Source organism: Thamnophis sirtalis, unplaced genomic scaffold (assembly GCF_051295495.1).
Source record: "Thamnophis sirtalis isolate CommonGarterSnake01/CBP01778 unplaced genomic scaffold, rThaSir2_p1.2 scaffold_17, whole genome shotgun sequence".
Classification (NCBI taxonomy): domain Eukaryota; kingdom Metazoa; phylum Chordata; class Lepidosauria; order Squamata; family Natricidae; genus Thamnophis; species Thamnophis sirtalis.
The window spans coordinates 2,819,045-2,836,657 of record NW_028261397.1 but is presented as its reverse complement, the minus strand read 5'-3'; the positions used below and the strand labels follow the sequence as shown (position 1 = coordinate 2,836,657).

The window sequence follows — 17,613 nt, the reverse complement described above, 5'->3', positions numbered from 1 at the left end:
CCTCCCTCTTTCTCTCCTTTCTCCCTTCTCTCCCTCCTTCCTTCTTTGTTTTCCCCTTCCTTCCTTTTTTCCCTCTCTTTTTCTTCCTTCCTTCCCTCCCCCTCTCCTTGTTCCTCTTTTTCTCCTCCCTCTATCTCTCCTTCCTCCCTTCTCCCCCTCCTTCCTTCTTTGTTTTCTCCTTCCTTTCTTCCCTCCCTCCCTCTTTTTCTTCTTTCCTTCCCTCTTCCCTCCCTCTCTTTTTCTCCTTTCCTCCCTTTCCTCCCTCTTTTTCTCCTTCCTTCCCTCCCTCTTTTTCTTCCTTCCCTCCTCCCTCCCTCTTTTTCTCCTTTCCTCCCTCCCCCTCTCCTTGTTCCTCTTTTTCTCCTCCCTCTTTTTCTCCTTCCTTCCTTCCCTCCCTCCTTCTTTTTTGTTTTCTTCTTCCTTTCTTTCCTCCCTCTCTTTTTCTTTTTTCCTCTCTCCCCCTCTTTGTTCCTCTTTCTCTCCTTCCTCCCTCACTCCCCCTTTTTCTCCTTCCTTCCCTCCCTCCCTCTTTTTCTTCTCTTTTTTCCTTTTCTTACTTTCTTTCTCTCTTCCCCCCCTCTTTCTTTTCTCCCCTCTCTCTCAATCCTCCTTTCCTTCCCCCAACAGGCAGCTGCCCCCTGGCACTCCCTCCATCAGCCAAGGCCTGCCGTCCTCCCGCTACAGCACCGCCGCCGACGCACTGGCCGCTCTGGTGGACGCCGCTGCCTCCGCCCCGCAGATGGAAGTGGCTAAGTCCAAGGAAAGCAAGCACGACAGCGGCGGCCGGATCGAGGAGAACCCAGGGCGCAGGTCCTCAGTGGTCAGCGAGCAGCCGCCACCACCACCGATGGAGCAGAAGACGCTGGACGGGGAGAAGAGGGGCGCGTCGGGCCCTTACGCCTCCTCGGCTTCGGCGGCTTTCTCGGCCAGCAAATCCCAGAACTTGCCGTCTTCGGCCGTCTACTCCGAGGCCGGGAAAGACAAAGGGCCGCCCTCCATCTCCAAGTACGAGGAGGAACTGCGCACACGCGGCAAGACCACCATCACCGCCGCCAATTTCATCGACGTGATCATCACGCGGCAGATCGCCTCCGACAAGGACGCCCGCGATCGCAGCTCACAGAGCTCGGATTCGTCCGGCAGCCGTATGTCGCTTTCCCTCCTCCGGCTGGGTGATATTTTTTTAGAGGGGGGAAGGGTGTTTCCCACCTGGGTGGTCAGTGGAACAATTAGGGGATGGAGTACAAGTAGTCCTAGACTTATGACGGTTCATTTAGTGACTAAAGTTACAACAGCCCTGGGAAAAGTGAATTAGGACTGTTTTTCACACTTATGACCATTTTCAGCATCCCTATGTTCATATGGTCAAAGTTCAGATGCTGGGAAACTGACTCATATTTAGGACAGTTGCAGTGTCCCAGGATCATGTGAGACCCTTTTGCGACCTTTTAACTAGCAAACTAACTAGAATTCTGGGAGTGAAAGTCCTCCCCTCATAAAGCATTCTGGCTGGGGGATTCTGGGAGTTGAAGTCCTCCCCTCTTAAAGCATGCTGGCTGGGGGATTCTGGGAGTGGAAGCCCACCCCTCTTAAAGCATTCTGGCTGGGGGATTCTGGGAGTGGAAGCCCACCCCTCTTAAAGCATTCTGGCTGGGGAATTCTGGGAGTGGAAGTCCTCCCCTCTTAAAGCCTGCTGGCTGGGGGAGTCTGGGAGTGGAAGTCCTCCCCTCTTAAAGCCTGCTGGATGGGGGATTCTGGGAGTGGAAGTCCTCCCCTCTTAAAGCATTGGTGGCTGGGGAATTCTGGGAGTGGAAGTCCTCCCCTCTTAAAGCAGGCTGGATGGGGAATTCTGGGAGTCAAAATTTGTACCAGTTAAAATTCCTAAAGTTGACAAACCAAATTTTTTGAAACCTACCAGGTTAGGAAAAGCACACAGGGTCCATTCCGGAATCCTGCTGAGTTTCCTGGAATGAAAAGTGGCATAATAGCCTCCTCTTACATCTCTTTATCATCTTCCTCTCCTCTTCCTCCTCCCCAGTATCCTCGTCTTCGCACCGCTACGAGCCCTCGAGGGACGCGATCGAGGTGATCAGCCCCGCCAACTCCCCTGTCCCCGCTCAGGAGAAGATGCCCCCTTACCAGCAGGAGCCCCCCAAAATGAACCCAGGAGAAAGTAAGTTTTCCTCGGGGGGGGGGGGGCGGGAGAATTTAGGGCTTCCCCCCTCCCACTTTGCAAAATTGGGCTGCCCAGATTTAGAACCTAGATATCCCAGGGCTGGAAGGGATCTGAGAGGTCTTCTAGTCCAACCCTCTGCTCCAGACCAGAAACTTTGATACCGTCCCTGGTGAATTTCTCTGAAGATTTGAGACCAAGCCAGTTCCAAGAAGTGTCATCTCCTTGGTGCAGGGGGGGATGACAACCCTCATCCTAACCCTAAATCCGTGATGGCCAGCCTGTGGCACTCATGCCAGAGGTGGCATGCTGAGCCCTCTCTGTGGGCACGAGCAACGTCGCCAGCTGCTCTTCTGGTTTCCGGCGTGCACATGCACACTGGCCAGAAACCAGAAGAGCAGCTGGCGACGTTGCTCGTGCCCCCAAAACAGGCCTTTTTTGGGTCGCTTTCAGGCTGTTTTTAAGTATTTGTATTTGTATTTTATTATTTGTATGCCGCCCTTCTCCGGGAGGACTCAGGGCAGCGAACAATTCAAAGGGGAAAAAAAGGGGGAACATAAAAGACAAAATACACATAATAAAAGTAGGCAACAGTCGCACAACCATACATGTCGAGAGGGGAGGGAACTCATCACCCCCAGGCCTGCCGGCAAAGCCAGGTTTTGACGGCTTTTCGGAAGGCCTGGAGAGAGGTGAGGGTCCGAATCCCTGCAGGGAGTTTGTTCCAGAGGGCCGGAGCCGCCACAGAGAAGGCCCTCCCCCGGGTAATAGCCAGGTGGCATTGGCTGGTAGACGGAATCCGGAGGAGGCCAACCCTGTGAGATCTAATGGGTCTTTGGGAGGTAATTGGCAGCAGGCGGTCTCTCAAGTACCCAGATCAAGTTGTTTTTCTGGACGTTTTTGGGCTGTTTTCAGGTTGTTTTGGGGCTGTTTTGGGGTCATTTTCCGAGCTGTTTTTAGATTACGTTTTTAGATATTTTTCAGGCCATTTTCAGGCTGTTTTTAGGCTGTTTTCAGGCCATTTTTCTGGGCCGTTTTTAGGTTGTTTTCAGCCGTTTTTAGGCTGGGTTTGGGGGTATTTTGGGGGCCACTTTGAGGCTTTTTTGTGACCATTTTTCAGGCTGTTTTTTGGGGTGTTTTTAGGCTGTTTTGGGGCCATTTTCAGTCCATTTTTCCAAGCCGTTTTTAGATCATTTTCCAGGCTGTTTTAAGCCACTTTTAGGCTGGTTTTGGGGCCATTTCCAGGCTGTTTTTCGGGCCAAAAACGGCCTGAAAACAGCCAAAAATACAGGCATGCACATACCGGTCAGCTGGTCTTTGGGTTTCTGGTGCTCCAGTGTACGCACATGCAGGCGTCTTCCGGTTTGGGCCCTCAGTGCCAAAAAGGTTCGCCATCCCTGTCCTAAATCCTCAACTTACAAGCTCTTGATTAACGCCGATTCAAGGTTGCAACAATGCAGATAGTTCTCGACTCTCAACGGTTCGTTCAGACCTGAGCAGTTTTTTTCCCCCCAAGCTGCTCGCCGTGTGCCAATCTCTCTCCCCTTCCCTTCGGGCCACGCAGGAGACTGTGGCCGCCAGTACGAGGGCTCCAGCCACCCTTACAGACCCGTGCAGGATTCGCCCTCGCCACAGCAACCGCCGTCCCAGCAGCCCCAGGCACCCTCCGCACCCCAGACGGCCCCTCCGCCAGTCCAGACTCACCGCGTGATCACCTTGGCTGACCACATCTGTGTAAGTTTGCATTTTGGGGGGGTCCATGAAGAGAGAGAGACCCATTTGGGGGGGGGAGGAGGGGGCCTCTCTGAGCCTGGTGGTTTTCTTGCAGGGCGCTTCATGGCCCAAACGAGGTCATGTCAAGAGCGTTAGAAGGGAGGGGGGTGCCAGGGGTGAGGAAGGAGGAGCAGGTAGAAGAAGAAGAGGAGGGACACGGCAGGGTCCTTGGTGCTCTCTGAGCCTGGAGGTTTTCTTGCAGACGTTTCATGACCCAACTAGGTAACGTCATCAGTGCTAGAAGAATGTGGAGTTTGCTCTCTGTTTATACAGTGTACAACTGGCTGGCCTTGTCAGTGATGGATGTTAGTGTCCTGGATAGTTCCTTAATTAGACTGTTTTAGATGGATGGGTGGACGGATGGATGGATGGATGGCTGGGCGGACGGATGGATGGACGGACAGACATAATAGAGAGATGATAGATAGAAAGATGATAGATAGATAGATAGATAGATAGATAGATAGATAGATAGATAGATGATAGGTATACAGACAGATAGACATAATAGATAGATAGATAGAGAGAGAGAGAGATGAGAGAGAGAGAGAGAGAGAGTGAGAGAGATGATAGATTGATAGGTAGGTAGGTAGGTAGGTAAGTAGGTAGGTAGGTAGACAAACATACAACAGACAGAGATGATAAAATATAGGTAAGTATGTAGGTAGACAGACACAGACAGACAGAGATAGAGATGATAAGGCTGACATACAGACAGATAGATGATGGATGGATGGATAGGTGATAGATAGATAACAGACAGACAGAGATAGAATATAGGTAGACAGATGGACAGACAGATAGATGATAAGACAAACTTATAGACAGATGATAGATAAGGTAGGTGGATAGATAGATAGATAGATAGATAGATAGATAGATAGATAGATAGATAGATAGATAGATAGATAGATAGATAGATAGATAGATGATAGATAGACAGATAGACAGACAGACAGACAGACAGACAGGATGGATGATAAGAGAGGGATGGGTGGATAGATAGAGAGAGAGATAGGAAAGAGAGATGATGGCTGGGTAAGTAGGGAGAGAGAGAGAGAGATAAATAGATGAGAAAGATGGATGAATGGATAGAGAGAAGGATACTAGATGGGAAGGAAGGAAGGAAGGAAGGAAGGAAGGAAGGAAGGAAGGAAGGAAGGAAGGAAGGAAGGAAAGCATATTTGCTGCTCAGGGTTGAACTCTGGCATCCCTGTTGCTCTGTGGTTTCCTTGCAGTCGTTTCACGACCCAGCTAGGTAACGCCATCAGTGCTAGAAGGGAGGTGGGGTTGCTCTCCCCTTCTAAACAAGTGGTTTACCCTCTCAGTGTTGCTGGGGCTGTGTGTGTTTTTTCCCCCCTCCTTGATGGCTCCTTAGTTAGGATTACGGCTTCTGTCCCAGGTTGAGCGGTAAACAGAGGCCAAATCCCCCTCCCTTCCAGCACTGATGATATTCCCTAGTCCGGTCAGGTAACGTCTTCAAGGAAGCCGCCCAGCTCAGAGAGCAGCAAGGACCCCCACGGTTTGACCCTGAGCTACCAATATTCCTTCTTATTGAGAGCTAGAATAAAACAATTGATTATTTTAATTTGCCTCTCGATTCTTGCTGGAGTTTGGAAAAGGAAAGGAGGCTAACAGGTGATTTTGTTCCCCCCTCTGCTCCTCTTTTTATTGGATCTGCTCCTTCCTGGCCCAGCAAATCATCACGCAGGATTTTGCCCGCAACCAGGCTCCAACCAGCCTTCCCTCCCGACTCCCACCAGCACATTCCAGACTTCGGCTCTGACCTCGGTCGCGACGGCAAACCGGGCCAAAGCTTCGAACCGCTACAGCCCCGACTTCCAGGTGCAAGCCGCCCCCCACCAGCGCCCGGGCTCCCGGATGTCCCCCGAAAACATCCCTGAGAAAAGCAGGGCAGGTAAGCTTTCCCTTCTCTTGCCTTCTTCCCTTCCTTTCCTCCTTTATCTCCTTCTTTCGTGCTTTCTCTCAACTGTATGTTTCCTATTCTCTTCTTTCTTCGTTTCCTTCCTTTCTTCCTTTCACCCGCTGACGTTTCTTTCCTCCTTCCCTCGTGTCATTAAAAAGAAGTTTAATGTCCTTCTGACATCTTTCTGGTTTCTATTCCCCCCTTCCTTCCTTTCTATTTTCATCCTTCCCTCTTCCTTCCTGCTATTTTTTTCTTCTTCCCTTCCTTTCCTCCTTTATCTCCTTCTTTCGTGTCTTTCTCTCAACTGTATATTTCCTATTCTCTTCTTTCTTTGTTTCCTTCCTTTCTTCCTTTCACCCGCTGACGTTTCTCTCTTTCCTCCTTCCCTCGTGCCATTAAAAAGAAGTTTAATGTCCTTCTGACATCTTTCTGGTTTCTATTCCCCCCTTCCTTCCTTTCTATTTTCACCCTTCCCTCTTCCTTCCTTCTATTTTTTTCTTCTTCCCTTCCTTTCTTCCTTTTCCTTCATATCTTATTTTCCTTCTCTAATTTCCCTCCCTCTTTTTTCCTTCCTTCCTATTTTCTTCCCTTCCTTCCTATTTTCCGTTCTACATTTTTATTTCTCTCCCTCCTTTCTTATTTTCCTCCCTCCCTCCCTCCTCCCCTCTTCCCCCTTCCTTCCTATTTTAATTCTTCTCCCTTCCCTCCTATTGCTTCCTTCTTCCCACTCTTCCTTCCTTCCTTCCTTCCTTCCTTCCTTCCTTTTCTGTCATATCTTATTTTCCTTTTTTCTAATTTCCCAAGTTCCCTCCCTTCCTCTTTTTCCTCTTCTTCCTTCCTTTTTTCCTTCCTTCCTATTTTCTTCTCTCCTTCCCTTCCTGCCTATTTTCCTTTCTACTTTTTTATTTCCCTCCCTCCATCCCTTCTTTCTTATTTTCCTCCCTCCCTCTCTTTCTTCCTATCTCCCTTCCTCCCTTTTCCCTCCCTTCCTCCCACTTTTTTCCTTCCTTCCTATTTTCTTACCTCCTTCCCTTCCTATTTTTCTTTCTACTTTTTTATTTCCCTCCCTTCTTCCCTCTCCCTTCCCTCCCTCCCTTCCTATTTTCCTCCCTTCCTTTCCTCTTTCCCTCCCTCTTTTGAATTTACAGCCACATCTTCCTATTGTCTGCCTACCTTCTTATGGCCTTTTCCGCCTCAAAGCTTCCCTTTCACTTCTCCTCCCAGCCATTTAAAGATAGTTTTAGGGTCGGATTAAAGTCCACCTAGGTTACAACTTCTTGTTTGGTTCCTCTGTGTTCCAATTCTGGTTTGTTTGGGGGTGGGGGGTGTTTCCCCTCTAGCCCTATACATTTTGGGATGCATTTAAGAGAGATTATTATCTGTGTAATAATAATCCTAACCCTTTAGTGAATTGGAGATGGCAGAGTCGAAGAAAAAGAACTAGAAAAAATTATGAAATATCGCGACCTGGCCATCGAAATTACATGGCTATGGATGAAGCATGTAACAGTGATTCCCATTGTAATTGGGGCACTTGGCACCATGTCCAAGAATTTTACAAGATACATCCACAAATTGCAGCTTCCTGCAATAACACCAGCGGAACTGCAAAAAAAACTGCTCTACTTGGAACATCTTATATTTGAAGAAGGTCCTTGGTTGATACCTAGAACGCTGGCAGCAAACTATATCAACCATTAGCACCAGTCACTGGTATTTGTAATGCATTTTTGAATGTTCAGTGGCTGGGTTTCATGTTTAATGAATACAGTATATATAATAATAATGTATATTTTTTGTTGCTTGGTGACCCAAGGCTTGGAAAATCCCCCGAGAGAAGCCACGGAGTTTTCCCTCGGAGTCGTACGAGCCGATCTCTCCGCCACAGGCGCCGGCAGCCCACGAGAAACAAGACAACTTCCTGCTTCTCTCGCAAAGACCGGAGCCTTCGGAAACAGAGGTACCTGGGGTTTGGGGTCAGTTAACCAGTGGAACTGCTTGCCTCCAGAAATCGTGGGTACTTCCACACTGGAAGCTTTTTTAACAAGAGACTGGACAGCTACTTGTCCAAATGGTGTAGGGTCTCCTGCTTGAGCGAGGGGTCGGACCTAGAAGACCTCCAAGGCCCCTTCCAAGTCTGTCATTCAATTAAGAGACTCTAGAAAGACTCTAGAAAGAGGGCAGAGAAGAGCAACAAAGAGGATTAGGGGACTGGAGGCTAAAACATATGGAGAATGGTTGCAGGAACTGGGAATGTCTAGTTTAATAGAAAGAAGGACTAGGGGAGGACATGATAGCAGCCTTCCAATATCTCAGGGGTTGCCCCAAAGAAGAGGGAATCAAGCTATCCTCCAAGGCACCTGAGGGTAGAACAAGAAGCAGTGGGTGGAAACTAATCAAGGAGAGAAGCAACATAGAACTGAGGAGGAATTTCCTGACAGTGAGAACAATGAATCAGTGGAACAGAAGTTGCCTCCAGAAGTTGTGAATGCCTCAACACTGGAAGTTTTTAAAAGATGCTGGATAGCCATTTGTCTGGAACGGTATAGGGTTTCCTGCCTAGGCAGGGGGTTGGACTAGAAGACCTCCCAAGGTCCCTTCCAATTCTGTTATTGTATTCTGTCACTATTAGGCTTTGGCACATGTTGTCCTAGATCAGGGGTGTCAAACCCAAGGCCCAATCTAGCTGTGGGGTGCTTTAATCTGGCCCATGTGGTTATCTTGCAAATATCAAAGGACCGGCTCACAGGACCCCCACACAGGCCATTTTTGGCTTCCCCGGCCTCTAGCAGCACATTGCCTGCCTGTTGTGGTCCGCGGAGCTGGCAGAAGATTCAACCAGTGAGGAGGTTGGGGAGGAAGATGGGTCAGTCCTGGAGTCTGGGGGAGGCTCGGACGAGGGCTCTGTGTCAGAGTCAGAGAGGGGGCCAGAGCCATCCGACAGTTATCAGCTGCTTTCAGAGTCAGATATCAGTGGGGCAGAAGAACAGCTGGAGCCTGTTCCTAGTGTGCGAATGCACAGAGTTGCCAGATGAATGGAGCAGCTAAAGAACAGGGGTTGACTTGGGAGGAAGGCCACAGATGGATGGTGAATGGCCCCTCCCAGAGGAGATAAAAGAGGAGCGAAAGGGGAGTGGAGTTTGCAGGAGACAATTAGTTCGCTTCATTGGTTCGTGGCTCTCTGAGACTCCTGGACAAGTTTTCCAGAGATTGTCCTGGCAGCTCTCCAAGCCAGATGAGGTCTGTGACTGTAAATCCTCCTTTGAAAGACTTTGCTGGATGTGAAGGAGCAGAATCCACAGTCAATTAATAAAAGGGTTTTTTGTCGAGACCAGGGAGTTTGCTTCAGACTCTCAGGAAGCCTCGGTCAGAACAGTAGTCCTCAACGTACGACAGTTTGTTTAGCAAACGTTCAAAGTTACGACGCCACTGAAAAAAAGGAAGCCTCAGTCGGAACCCTGCCATGGCCACGCCCGGCTCTTGAGTCCTAGTGGACGATCCTTTAAACATGAGCCAGCCGTGTGCCGCAGCCGCCAAAAAAGCGAATGCAATCCTGGGTTGCCCGAACAGAAAAAAAATTCAGGCGAAGCATTAGTAGCGCTTTGTAAAGCCTTAGTAAGGCCACACCTGGAATATTTGCATCCAGTTTTGGTCTCCACGTTACAAAACAGATGTTGAGACTTTGGGAAAAGTGCAGAGAAGAGCAGCTAAGAGGATTTAAAGGCCTGGAGACCGGAAGGAATGCGCACATGCATTCCGGTTTTGGGCACTCACGTCTGCATCCATGCTGGCGAACCTGTGGCCCGTGTGCCACAGGTAGCAGGTGGAGCCGTCTCTGCCGGCATGCAAGCCGTCGCACACAGCTCAGCTCCACTGCTTGTGCCCACCCCGTTTTTGGTTTCAGGAGGCTTCAGGGAGGCACAAAATGGGTCACCGGGGTGTGTGTGTGTGTGTCATGCACAAGCGCAGGGAGAGCACACGTATGTGTGGGGCAAGGGGAGCGCAGGGGTCATGGCACATGTGCAGGGGGCAGGGCACGTTGCATTATGGGTGCGAGCGCACACCTGCGCACGATTTTGGTGGACGAGGACAAAACGGTTAGCCCTCAATGGTCTCTCTATATCCTTCTTTGTCTTTTTCCTCCTTCCGGCATGCATTTAATTTTGTTTCTCCTTTTTTCCCCCCCCTTTTCCTCCTTGGCTCTTCCACAGGACAGACTCCCGTTCTCCGGGCAGCATCGCCTACCTGCCTTCCTTCTTCACCAAACTGGAGAGCACCTCCCCGATGGTGAAGTCGAAGAAGCAGGAGATCTTCCGCAAGCTGAACTCGTGCGGAGGAAATGAATCCGATATGGGTAGGAGATTCGGGTTTTCCCTCTCGCCGTTTTTTCTTTCTTTCTTTCTTTCTTTTCCACACCCGTTCTGTGGGGGCCTCGATGATCCCTTAGCTTGGTGGTTTTCTTGCAGACGTTTCACGATCCAACTAGGTAACATCATCAGTGTTAGGAGGAGGAGGAAGAGGAGAATTGTGAGGTCCTTGATGCTCCCTTAGCTTGGTGGTTCTCTTGCAGACCTTTCATCACCCAACTAGGTAACATCCTCAGTGCTAGGAGGAGGAGGAGAACTGTGGGGTCCTTGATGCTCCCTTAGCTTGGTGGTTTTCTTGCAGATGTTTTACGATCCAACTAGGTAACATCATCAGTGTTAGAAGGGAGGAGGAGGAAGAGGAGAAGGAGGAAGAGGAGAATTGTGGGGCCCTTGATGCTCCCTTAGCTTGGTGGTTCTCTTGCAGACCTTTCATCACCCAACTAGGTAACATCCTCAGTGCTAGGAGGAGGAGGAGAACTGTGGGGTCCTTGATGCTCCCTTAGCTTGGTGGTTTTCTTGCAGACGTTTCACGATCCAACTAGGGAGCATCATCTGTGCTAGGAGGAGGAGGAAGAGAACTGTGGGGTCCTTGGTGTGCTCTCTGAGCTTGGTGGTATTCTTGCAGACATTTCACCACCCAACTAGGTAACATCATCAGTGCTAGAAGGGAGGAGGAGGAAGAGAAGGAGGAGGAAAAGGACTGTGGGGGCCTCAATGATCCCTTAGCTTGGTGGTTTTCTTGCAGGCGTTTCAGCACCCAACTAGGTAACATCATCAGTGCTAGAAGGGAGGAAGAGGAGGAGGAGAAGGAGGAAGAGGAGAATTGTGGGGTCCTTGATGCTCCCTTAGCTTGGTGTTTTTCTTGCAGACGTTTCACGATCCAACTAGGGAGCATCATCTGTGCTAAGAGGAGGAGGAGGAGAACTGTGGGGTCCTTGGTGCTCTCTGAGCTGGGTGGTTTTCTTGCAGACATTTCACCACCCAACTAGGTAACATCCTCAGTGCTAGAAGGGAGGAGGAGAGGAGAACTGTGGGGCCCTTGATGCTCCCTTAGCTTGGTGGTATTCTTGCAGACATTTCACCACCCAACTAGGTAACATCATCAGTGCTAGGAGAAAGAGGAGGAGGACTGTGGAATTCTTGGTGCTCTCTGAGCTGGGCGGTTTTCTTGCAGACGTTTCTTGACCCAGCTAGGGAACATCATCCCCCCCACACCACCACCAGTTGAGGGATCCCCAAGGACCCCACCCTTCAACCCAGAGCTCCCACCGTCCCCTTCTCTCCTCTTTCTCGGCCGCTTAACCCTCCAAGAAGGTAACCGGTGTCTCTTCCTTCCCTCTTTGTGAGCAGCAGCCGCTCAGCCTGGGACGGAAATCTCAACTTGCCAGCCGTCACCACCTCAGGTAGGGACTTCGGAAACAGGCAGGTGTTTCACAGCACATTCGGGTCTCCCCCTCCAACCCCCCCCAACCTCCCCCCCCCCTTTAAGTCCCTGCAACCTCTGAGTGGGCCACGGACCCCTGAAATTAACACAGGCAAGCTTCACACATCAGCGATTGGACTACAGTGCCTATCCTCCCAACCAGAGGAATCCAGAGCTCCTATTGCAACCTCCGGCTGACTTATCCTCCAGGTAGTCCTTGGACCGAACAGCTGTTCGTTTCAGGGACGGTTCGAAGTTACGACGGCGCTGGGGAAAAAAAGTGACGTAGGACCGGATTTCCCACAGCCCGTGGCCACGGGATTGAAATCCAGAGGCCTTGGCAGCCGATTCACGTTTATGACGGTCACAGTGGTCCCCAGGGTCACACAATCCCCTTTGGAGACCTTCTGACCAGCAATGGGGAAGCCTGATTCACTTAACAACCGTTACATAGAAAGAAGCAGCCATGGCAAGAAAGGCTGGGGAATGGTCCAAAACTCACTTCACAGATGCTTTGCTTAGTAGCAGACATTTTGTACTCAACGCTGGTCGTACATCAAGGACTACAGATATTCACAACTGTGGGAACATTGCCAGTTCCTCCTGTCTATCTGCTGTTTGTCTGTCTGTCTGTCTTTCTTCCTTCCTTCCTTCCCTCCCTCCTTTCCTTCCTTCCTTTCTGTTCTTCCTTCCTTCCTCTCTTCCTTTTCTTTCTTTCTTCCTTCCTTCCCTCCCTCCTTTTCTTCCTTCCTTTTCTTCTTTCCTTTTTCTTCCTTCCTTTTCTTCCTTCCTTCCTTTTCTTCCTTCCTTCCTTTTCTTCTTTCCTTCCTTTTCTTTCCTTCCTTTCTGTTCTTCCTTCCTTCCTTCCTTCCTCTCTTCCTTTCTTTTCTTTCTTCCTTCTTCCTTCTTTCTTCCTTCCTTCCTTTCTGTTCTTCCTTCCTTCCTCTCTTCCTTTTCTTTCTTCCTTCCTTCCCTCCCCCCTTTTCTTCCTTCCTTCCTTCCTTCCTTTTCTTCCTCCTTCCTTTTCTTCCTTCCTTCCTTTTCATTCTTCCTTCCTTCCTTTCTGTTCTTCCTTCCTTTTCTTTCTTCCTTCCTTCCTTCCTTCCTCTCTTCCTTTTTTTCTTCCTTCCTTCCTTCTTCCTTTTCTTTCTTTCTTCCTTCCTTTTCTTCCTTCCTTTTCTTCCTTCCTTCCTTCCTTCCTTCCTTCCTTCCTTCCTTCCTTCCTTCCTTCCTTCCTTCCTTCTTTCTTTCTTTCTTTCTTTCTTTCTTTCTTTCTTTCTTTCTTTCTTTCTTTCTTTCTTTCTTTCTTTCTATTAACCAAACATAGAAGTAGTCCTTGAGTTACAGCCATTCATCTATTGGCCATTAGAAGCTACATATGCCCTGAAAAAAAAAGGCCCTTGGAGGTTTTGGGAGGCTTATAGGGTGCTCCTGGGGGCTGGAGGGTGGGGCAGTTTTTCGCTCTTTCCTGCCCTCCCCAGCCCCCAGGAGCCCTCTGGAAGCCTCCTAAAGGCTCTGCATGGCCATTTTCACAAAGGGGGCGGGGTTTCAGGAGGCCAAAAATGCTGTATTCAGTGTAGAAGATGCACCCAGATTTTCACCCTCTTTTTGGGGGGGGGGAGAGGGGTGTCTTATAGTCCGAAAAATACGGTAAATAGCACGGACCGCTGGTAGAAGACCTCCAAGGCCCCTTCCAGCTCTATTCCGACCGCTCGATTGAGGTTGTAAGTCGAGGACGGCCTGCGAAATCTGAATCCCATCTGAGACGGAAGGCCCCCCCCCACCCCCCTGCCAAACCTTTAGGGCTGGGAGGGGTCTCTTGTAGGATCCTCGCCCCTTTTCCCTCGTGGGCTCATCCTTCCGCCTCTCCCTTCCAGGTTCGGTGAGCGCCCGAGGCCCCTCCTTAGCCGACCCCGCCAGCAACCTGGGCCTGGAGGACATCATCCGCAAAGCCCTGATGGGCAGCTTCGAAGACAAAGGCGAGGAGCACGGCCTGGTCATGGGGCAGCCCATGGGGATGGTGCCCGGCGGGTCGAGTGGGTCGCTACCCACCAACAGCGAAGCGCGGCGGGAGGAAACCAGCCCCTCCCCTAATCCAGGTGAGCCTTTCGGGGCCGGTTTTGGTCCCTTTGGGGGTCGTGAAATGAATCTCCCGTCACCCGGCTTCTTTTTTTAAAAAAAACAAAACAATTTTTAAAAGGGGAGAACTTCCACTCCCAGAATCCCCCAGCCAGGGTGCTTTAAGAGGACGGACTTCCACTCCCAGAATCCCCCAGCCAGCATGCTTTAAGGAGGATGGACTTCCACTCCCAGAATCCCCCAGCCAGAAGGCTTTAAGAGGTGAAATCCGCTGATTCTTATTGGTGCCCTCCATAATGCCATTCCTCCTCCTCTTCCTCTTCTTCCAGGTGGGGGACTCAGCAAGCAGAAGCTGATGGGGAAATCGGGGAGCAGGAAGTCCAAGTCTCCACTTCCGGGCCAGGGCTACCTGGGAACGGAGCGCCCCTCCTCGGTCTCCTCTGTGCATTCGGAAGGGGACTATCACCGGCAGACGCCCGCCTGGTCGTGGGAAGACCGGCCCTCTTCCACAGGTGAGTCCAGCCAACATGGCCCAGGTGGTGTCACTGTGTGAGCGTGTGCAGTCCAAAATGGGTGGTCCAGGTGTTTAGGACACTCTTATTAAAGACTAGCCGAGAACCGACGTTGCCTGGGTATTTATTTATGGTGGGGGGGGGGGGAAATCTCGTGACCAAACATAATGTCTAATGTTGGATTTTCCCCCTTACCAGAGGGAGCCCCTTTGTGGAGTACTGTGAAGCCGTTACCATGGCAGCTCCACTATGCTGTACAGTAGAAGCCATTTTAAGGCACAACAGGCTGTATCTTAACAGAACACACCCTCCTGAAGGGCATTAGGGGGTGTCTTACCCCCCACAGTATTTGTTTCCAGAGAAAGTCATCTGTGTACCAAGTTTGGTTGAAATTGCTCGAGGCGTTTCAGAGTTATGTTGGACACACACACACAGACACGTGTGTGTGTGTGTGTGTGTGTATGTGTGTATATATATATGTGTATATGTATATGTGTATAAATATATACACATATATATATTTGCCTGAGTCTTAAACACAGGTAATCCCCGACTTACGACCCCAAAGGAGCCCAAAATTTCGGTTGCTAAGTGAGACATTTGCTAAGCAAGTTTCGCTCCATTGTACAACCTTTCTTGCCACCGTTGTTAAGTGAATCACCATGGCCATTAAGTTAGCCACATGGTTGTTAAGTGAATACGGCTTCCGCCCCCTCTCCTCCGTTGACTTCGCTTGTCAGAAGATTGCAAAAGGGGATCGTGTGACCCTGGGATTATGCGACCGTCATAAGTATGAGACAGTTGCCAAAGTGCTGAATTTTGAGCCTAAAATTTATACTGTTAAGGGAAACATTGGTTAAATTAGTTTTGCCCCATTTTACGATCTTTCTTGCCTCGGGTGTTAAGTGAATCGTTGCATTTGTTAAATGGGCCACGTGGTCGTTAAGTGAATCTGGCTTCCCCCTTGCTGGTCAGAGGGTCGCAAAAGGGGATCACGTGACCTCTAATTGAACCTTCAATTCAAACAGCCAGTAAAAGAGTTATTGTAAGTCGAGCACTCTCTGTGGCCGAATTACCCCAAGTCTCATCATTCCCTCCTATTCAAACGGTCGTTAAATGAGTTATTATTGTAAGTCGAGCACCCCCTGCGGCCGAATTACCCTAAAGCCCATCATCCCCTCCCAGTCAAGCAGTCACTAAATGAGTTATTGCAAGTCCAGCTCTTCCTGCAGCTGAATATCCCCCAAACCCCATCCCTCCCTGCCGCTCCAACGATCCCTGAGCGAACGGTCGTAAGTCGAGGAAGGCCAAACCTCTAATCCGCCTCTCCCTTGCTCTTCTCCCCCCCCCCCACCTTTCCTCTTCCAGGTTCCACACAGTTCCCCTACAACCCGCTGACCATCCGGATGCTGAGCAACACGCCCCCCACCTCCATGGCCTGCACCCCCCCCTCCGCCGGCCAGGCCGCCACCACCGCCGCGCACCAGCCCAGCCGGATATGGGAGCGGGAACCTGCCCCTCTGCTCTCCGCCCAGTACGAGACGCTTTCCGACAGCGACGACTGACACGGACGGAGGGCTTGGAGCTTGCCTGCTTCAGGGGGGAAAAAAAACAAACGAGAGACACACACACAAACACACAAACACAGAAAGAAAGAAAGAAAGAAAGAAAGAAAGAAAGAAAGAAAGAAAGAAAGAAAGAAAGAAAGAAAGAAAGAAAGAAAGAAAGAAGAAAGAAAGAAAGAAAGAAAGAAAGAAAGAAAGAAAAAATATTCAGCAGGGAAGTTTGCAAAAACCAAGTTGGGGAGGGGGGGGATGGAATGGCTGCATTTTTTTAATTTAAAAAAAAAGCCAGAAACCCCCCTCCCCTCTTTACCCCCCCCCCCCCCCCGAGACTGTCGGACGGAAATTTAAGACGGGATCCCCCCTTTTCGGCCGGCGTCCCGAAGATAAATACGTGTAAAGAGTTTTGGGGTGTTTTTTTTTTCCTTCTTTTTTTAAAGGGAGAAAAAAAAAGGACGTGTTATTCTTGACCTCTCTGGAAAAAAGGAAGAAGAAAAACGGGAAAAAGAGAAAAAAAAAATTTATCTCTTCTGTAAATAGAGTAACTTTTTTCTGCAGTGTTTCCGCACAGCCCCCCCCCTCCTCTTCCTCCACCCCCACCTCCCCCCCCACTTTAAACCCTGGGTAGATTTTCTGGTGTTCAAAATCATTGTTGTAAAACTTTGAGGGTCGTTTTATATATATATATATATGCATATATATATCTATATATCTATATATATATTTTTAAAGGCCTTGTCTCAAGACTAGACACTTCTGAAATTTTGGGGGTGCGAGCAAGAGGATGCCCCGCCCCTTCCTTTTGCATCATCTGTCTGTGGAAATGTGGAGAGGGGGGAGAAAAAGAGACCCCCCTTGGGGAGGGGTCAATTTGGCCTGGCCATGTTGCTTCTGCTTCCCTCCCTCCCTCTTTTCCCTCTTCCTTCCTTCCTCTTTCCCCTTCCTTTGTTCCTCTCTTTTCCTTTCCTTTCTTACTTCCCCCTCTCCCTTCCTTTTCCCTTTATCTTCCTTCTCTCCTTGCTCTTTTCCCTTCCTTTCTTCTTCCCTCCCTCCCTTGCCCTTTTTCATTCTTCTTCTTTCCTCCCTCCATCCTTCCTCTTCCCTATCCCTTCCTTTTTTCCTTGCTCTTTTCCCTGCCTCCCTCCCTTGCTCTTTTCTCTTCTTTCCTCCCTCCTTCCTTCCTCTTCACCATCTCTTCCTTTTTCCCTTGCTCTTTTCCTTCCCTCCCTTGCTCTTTTCTCTTTCTCTTCCTTCCTTCTTTTCCCTTTCTCTTTCTTTCCTCCCTCCCTCTTTCCTTCCTTCTTCCCTTCCTCCGTCTCTCCGTACATAGCACCCCCCCTCCGCTTAATCTCCAGCACCACTTGCCTCTGCCCTTACACAGACACACACACACACCTCCACCTCTTTTTCTGTGGTTGTTAAAAACTTGTGGAAAACATAGTTTTTTTCTCCCCACTTTTGGAAACTGACCCCCCCCCCTTTTCCGTGGGATCTGTACATTTGAAGTCTACCGGTCTGCTGGAATAACCAAGATCTTTTTAATGATTATGCCATGCTGTAATTTTGTTTTTCTTTTTCGTTCCCCCACTCCTTCTGTATAGTTGGTTTTGTTTCACCAACACCATTGTGTGAGTCTCCCTCTCTCAAAATGCCTGGGGCTTTATCCTCCTCCCTGAACCTAAATCTAATTTTGTTTTCTTTCTTTTTTCCAGTCCTTCCTTCCCCTTAAATTCTCTTTCCTTCCCCCCCCCCTTCCTGTCTTCCTTCCCAAATCGTCAGCTGCTTTTTTCTCCTAAT

The 17,613-nt window shown here is 49.6% G+C and overlaps 1 protein-coding gene across 1 annotated transcript in view; it reads left to right on the top strand.

Moving 5' to 3' along the window:
* Positions 1-16,051, top strand: part of NCOR1 (nuclear receptor corepressor 1) — a 190,892-nt gene extending 174,841 nt beyond the window's left edge. Inside the window, 14 exon segments of the mRNA XM_087702874.1 lie at positions 628-1,145; positions 2,039-2,173; positions 3,738-3,907; positions 5,643-5,697; positions 5,700-5,868; positions 7,690-7,720; positions 7,723-7,833; positions 8,107-8,110; positions 10,090-10,227; positions 11,591-11,614; positions 11,617-11,643; positions 13,541-13,762; positions 14,072-14,254; positions 15,623-16,051. Of these exon segments, the coding sequence (XP_087559000.1) occupies positions 628-1,145; positions 2,039-2,173; positions 3,738-3,907; positions 5,643-5,697; positions 5,700-5,868; positions 7,690-7,720; positions 7,723-7,833; positions 8,107-8,110; positions 10,090-10,227; positions 11,591-11,614; positions 11,617-11,643; positions 13,541-13,762; positions 14,072-14,254; positions 15,623-15,819 (1,984 nt within the window). The 3' untranslated portion in view covers positions 15,820-16,051.
* Positions 16,052-17,613: the final 1,562 nt, after the last annotated feature.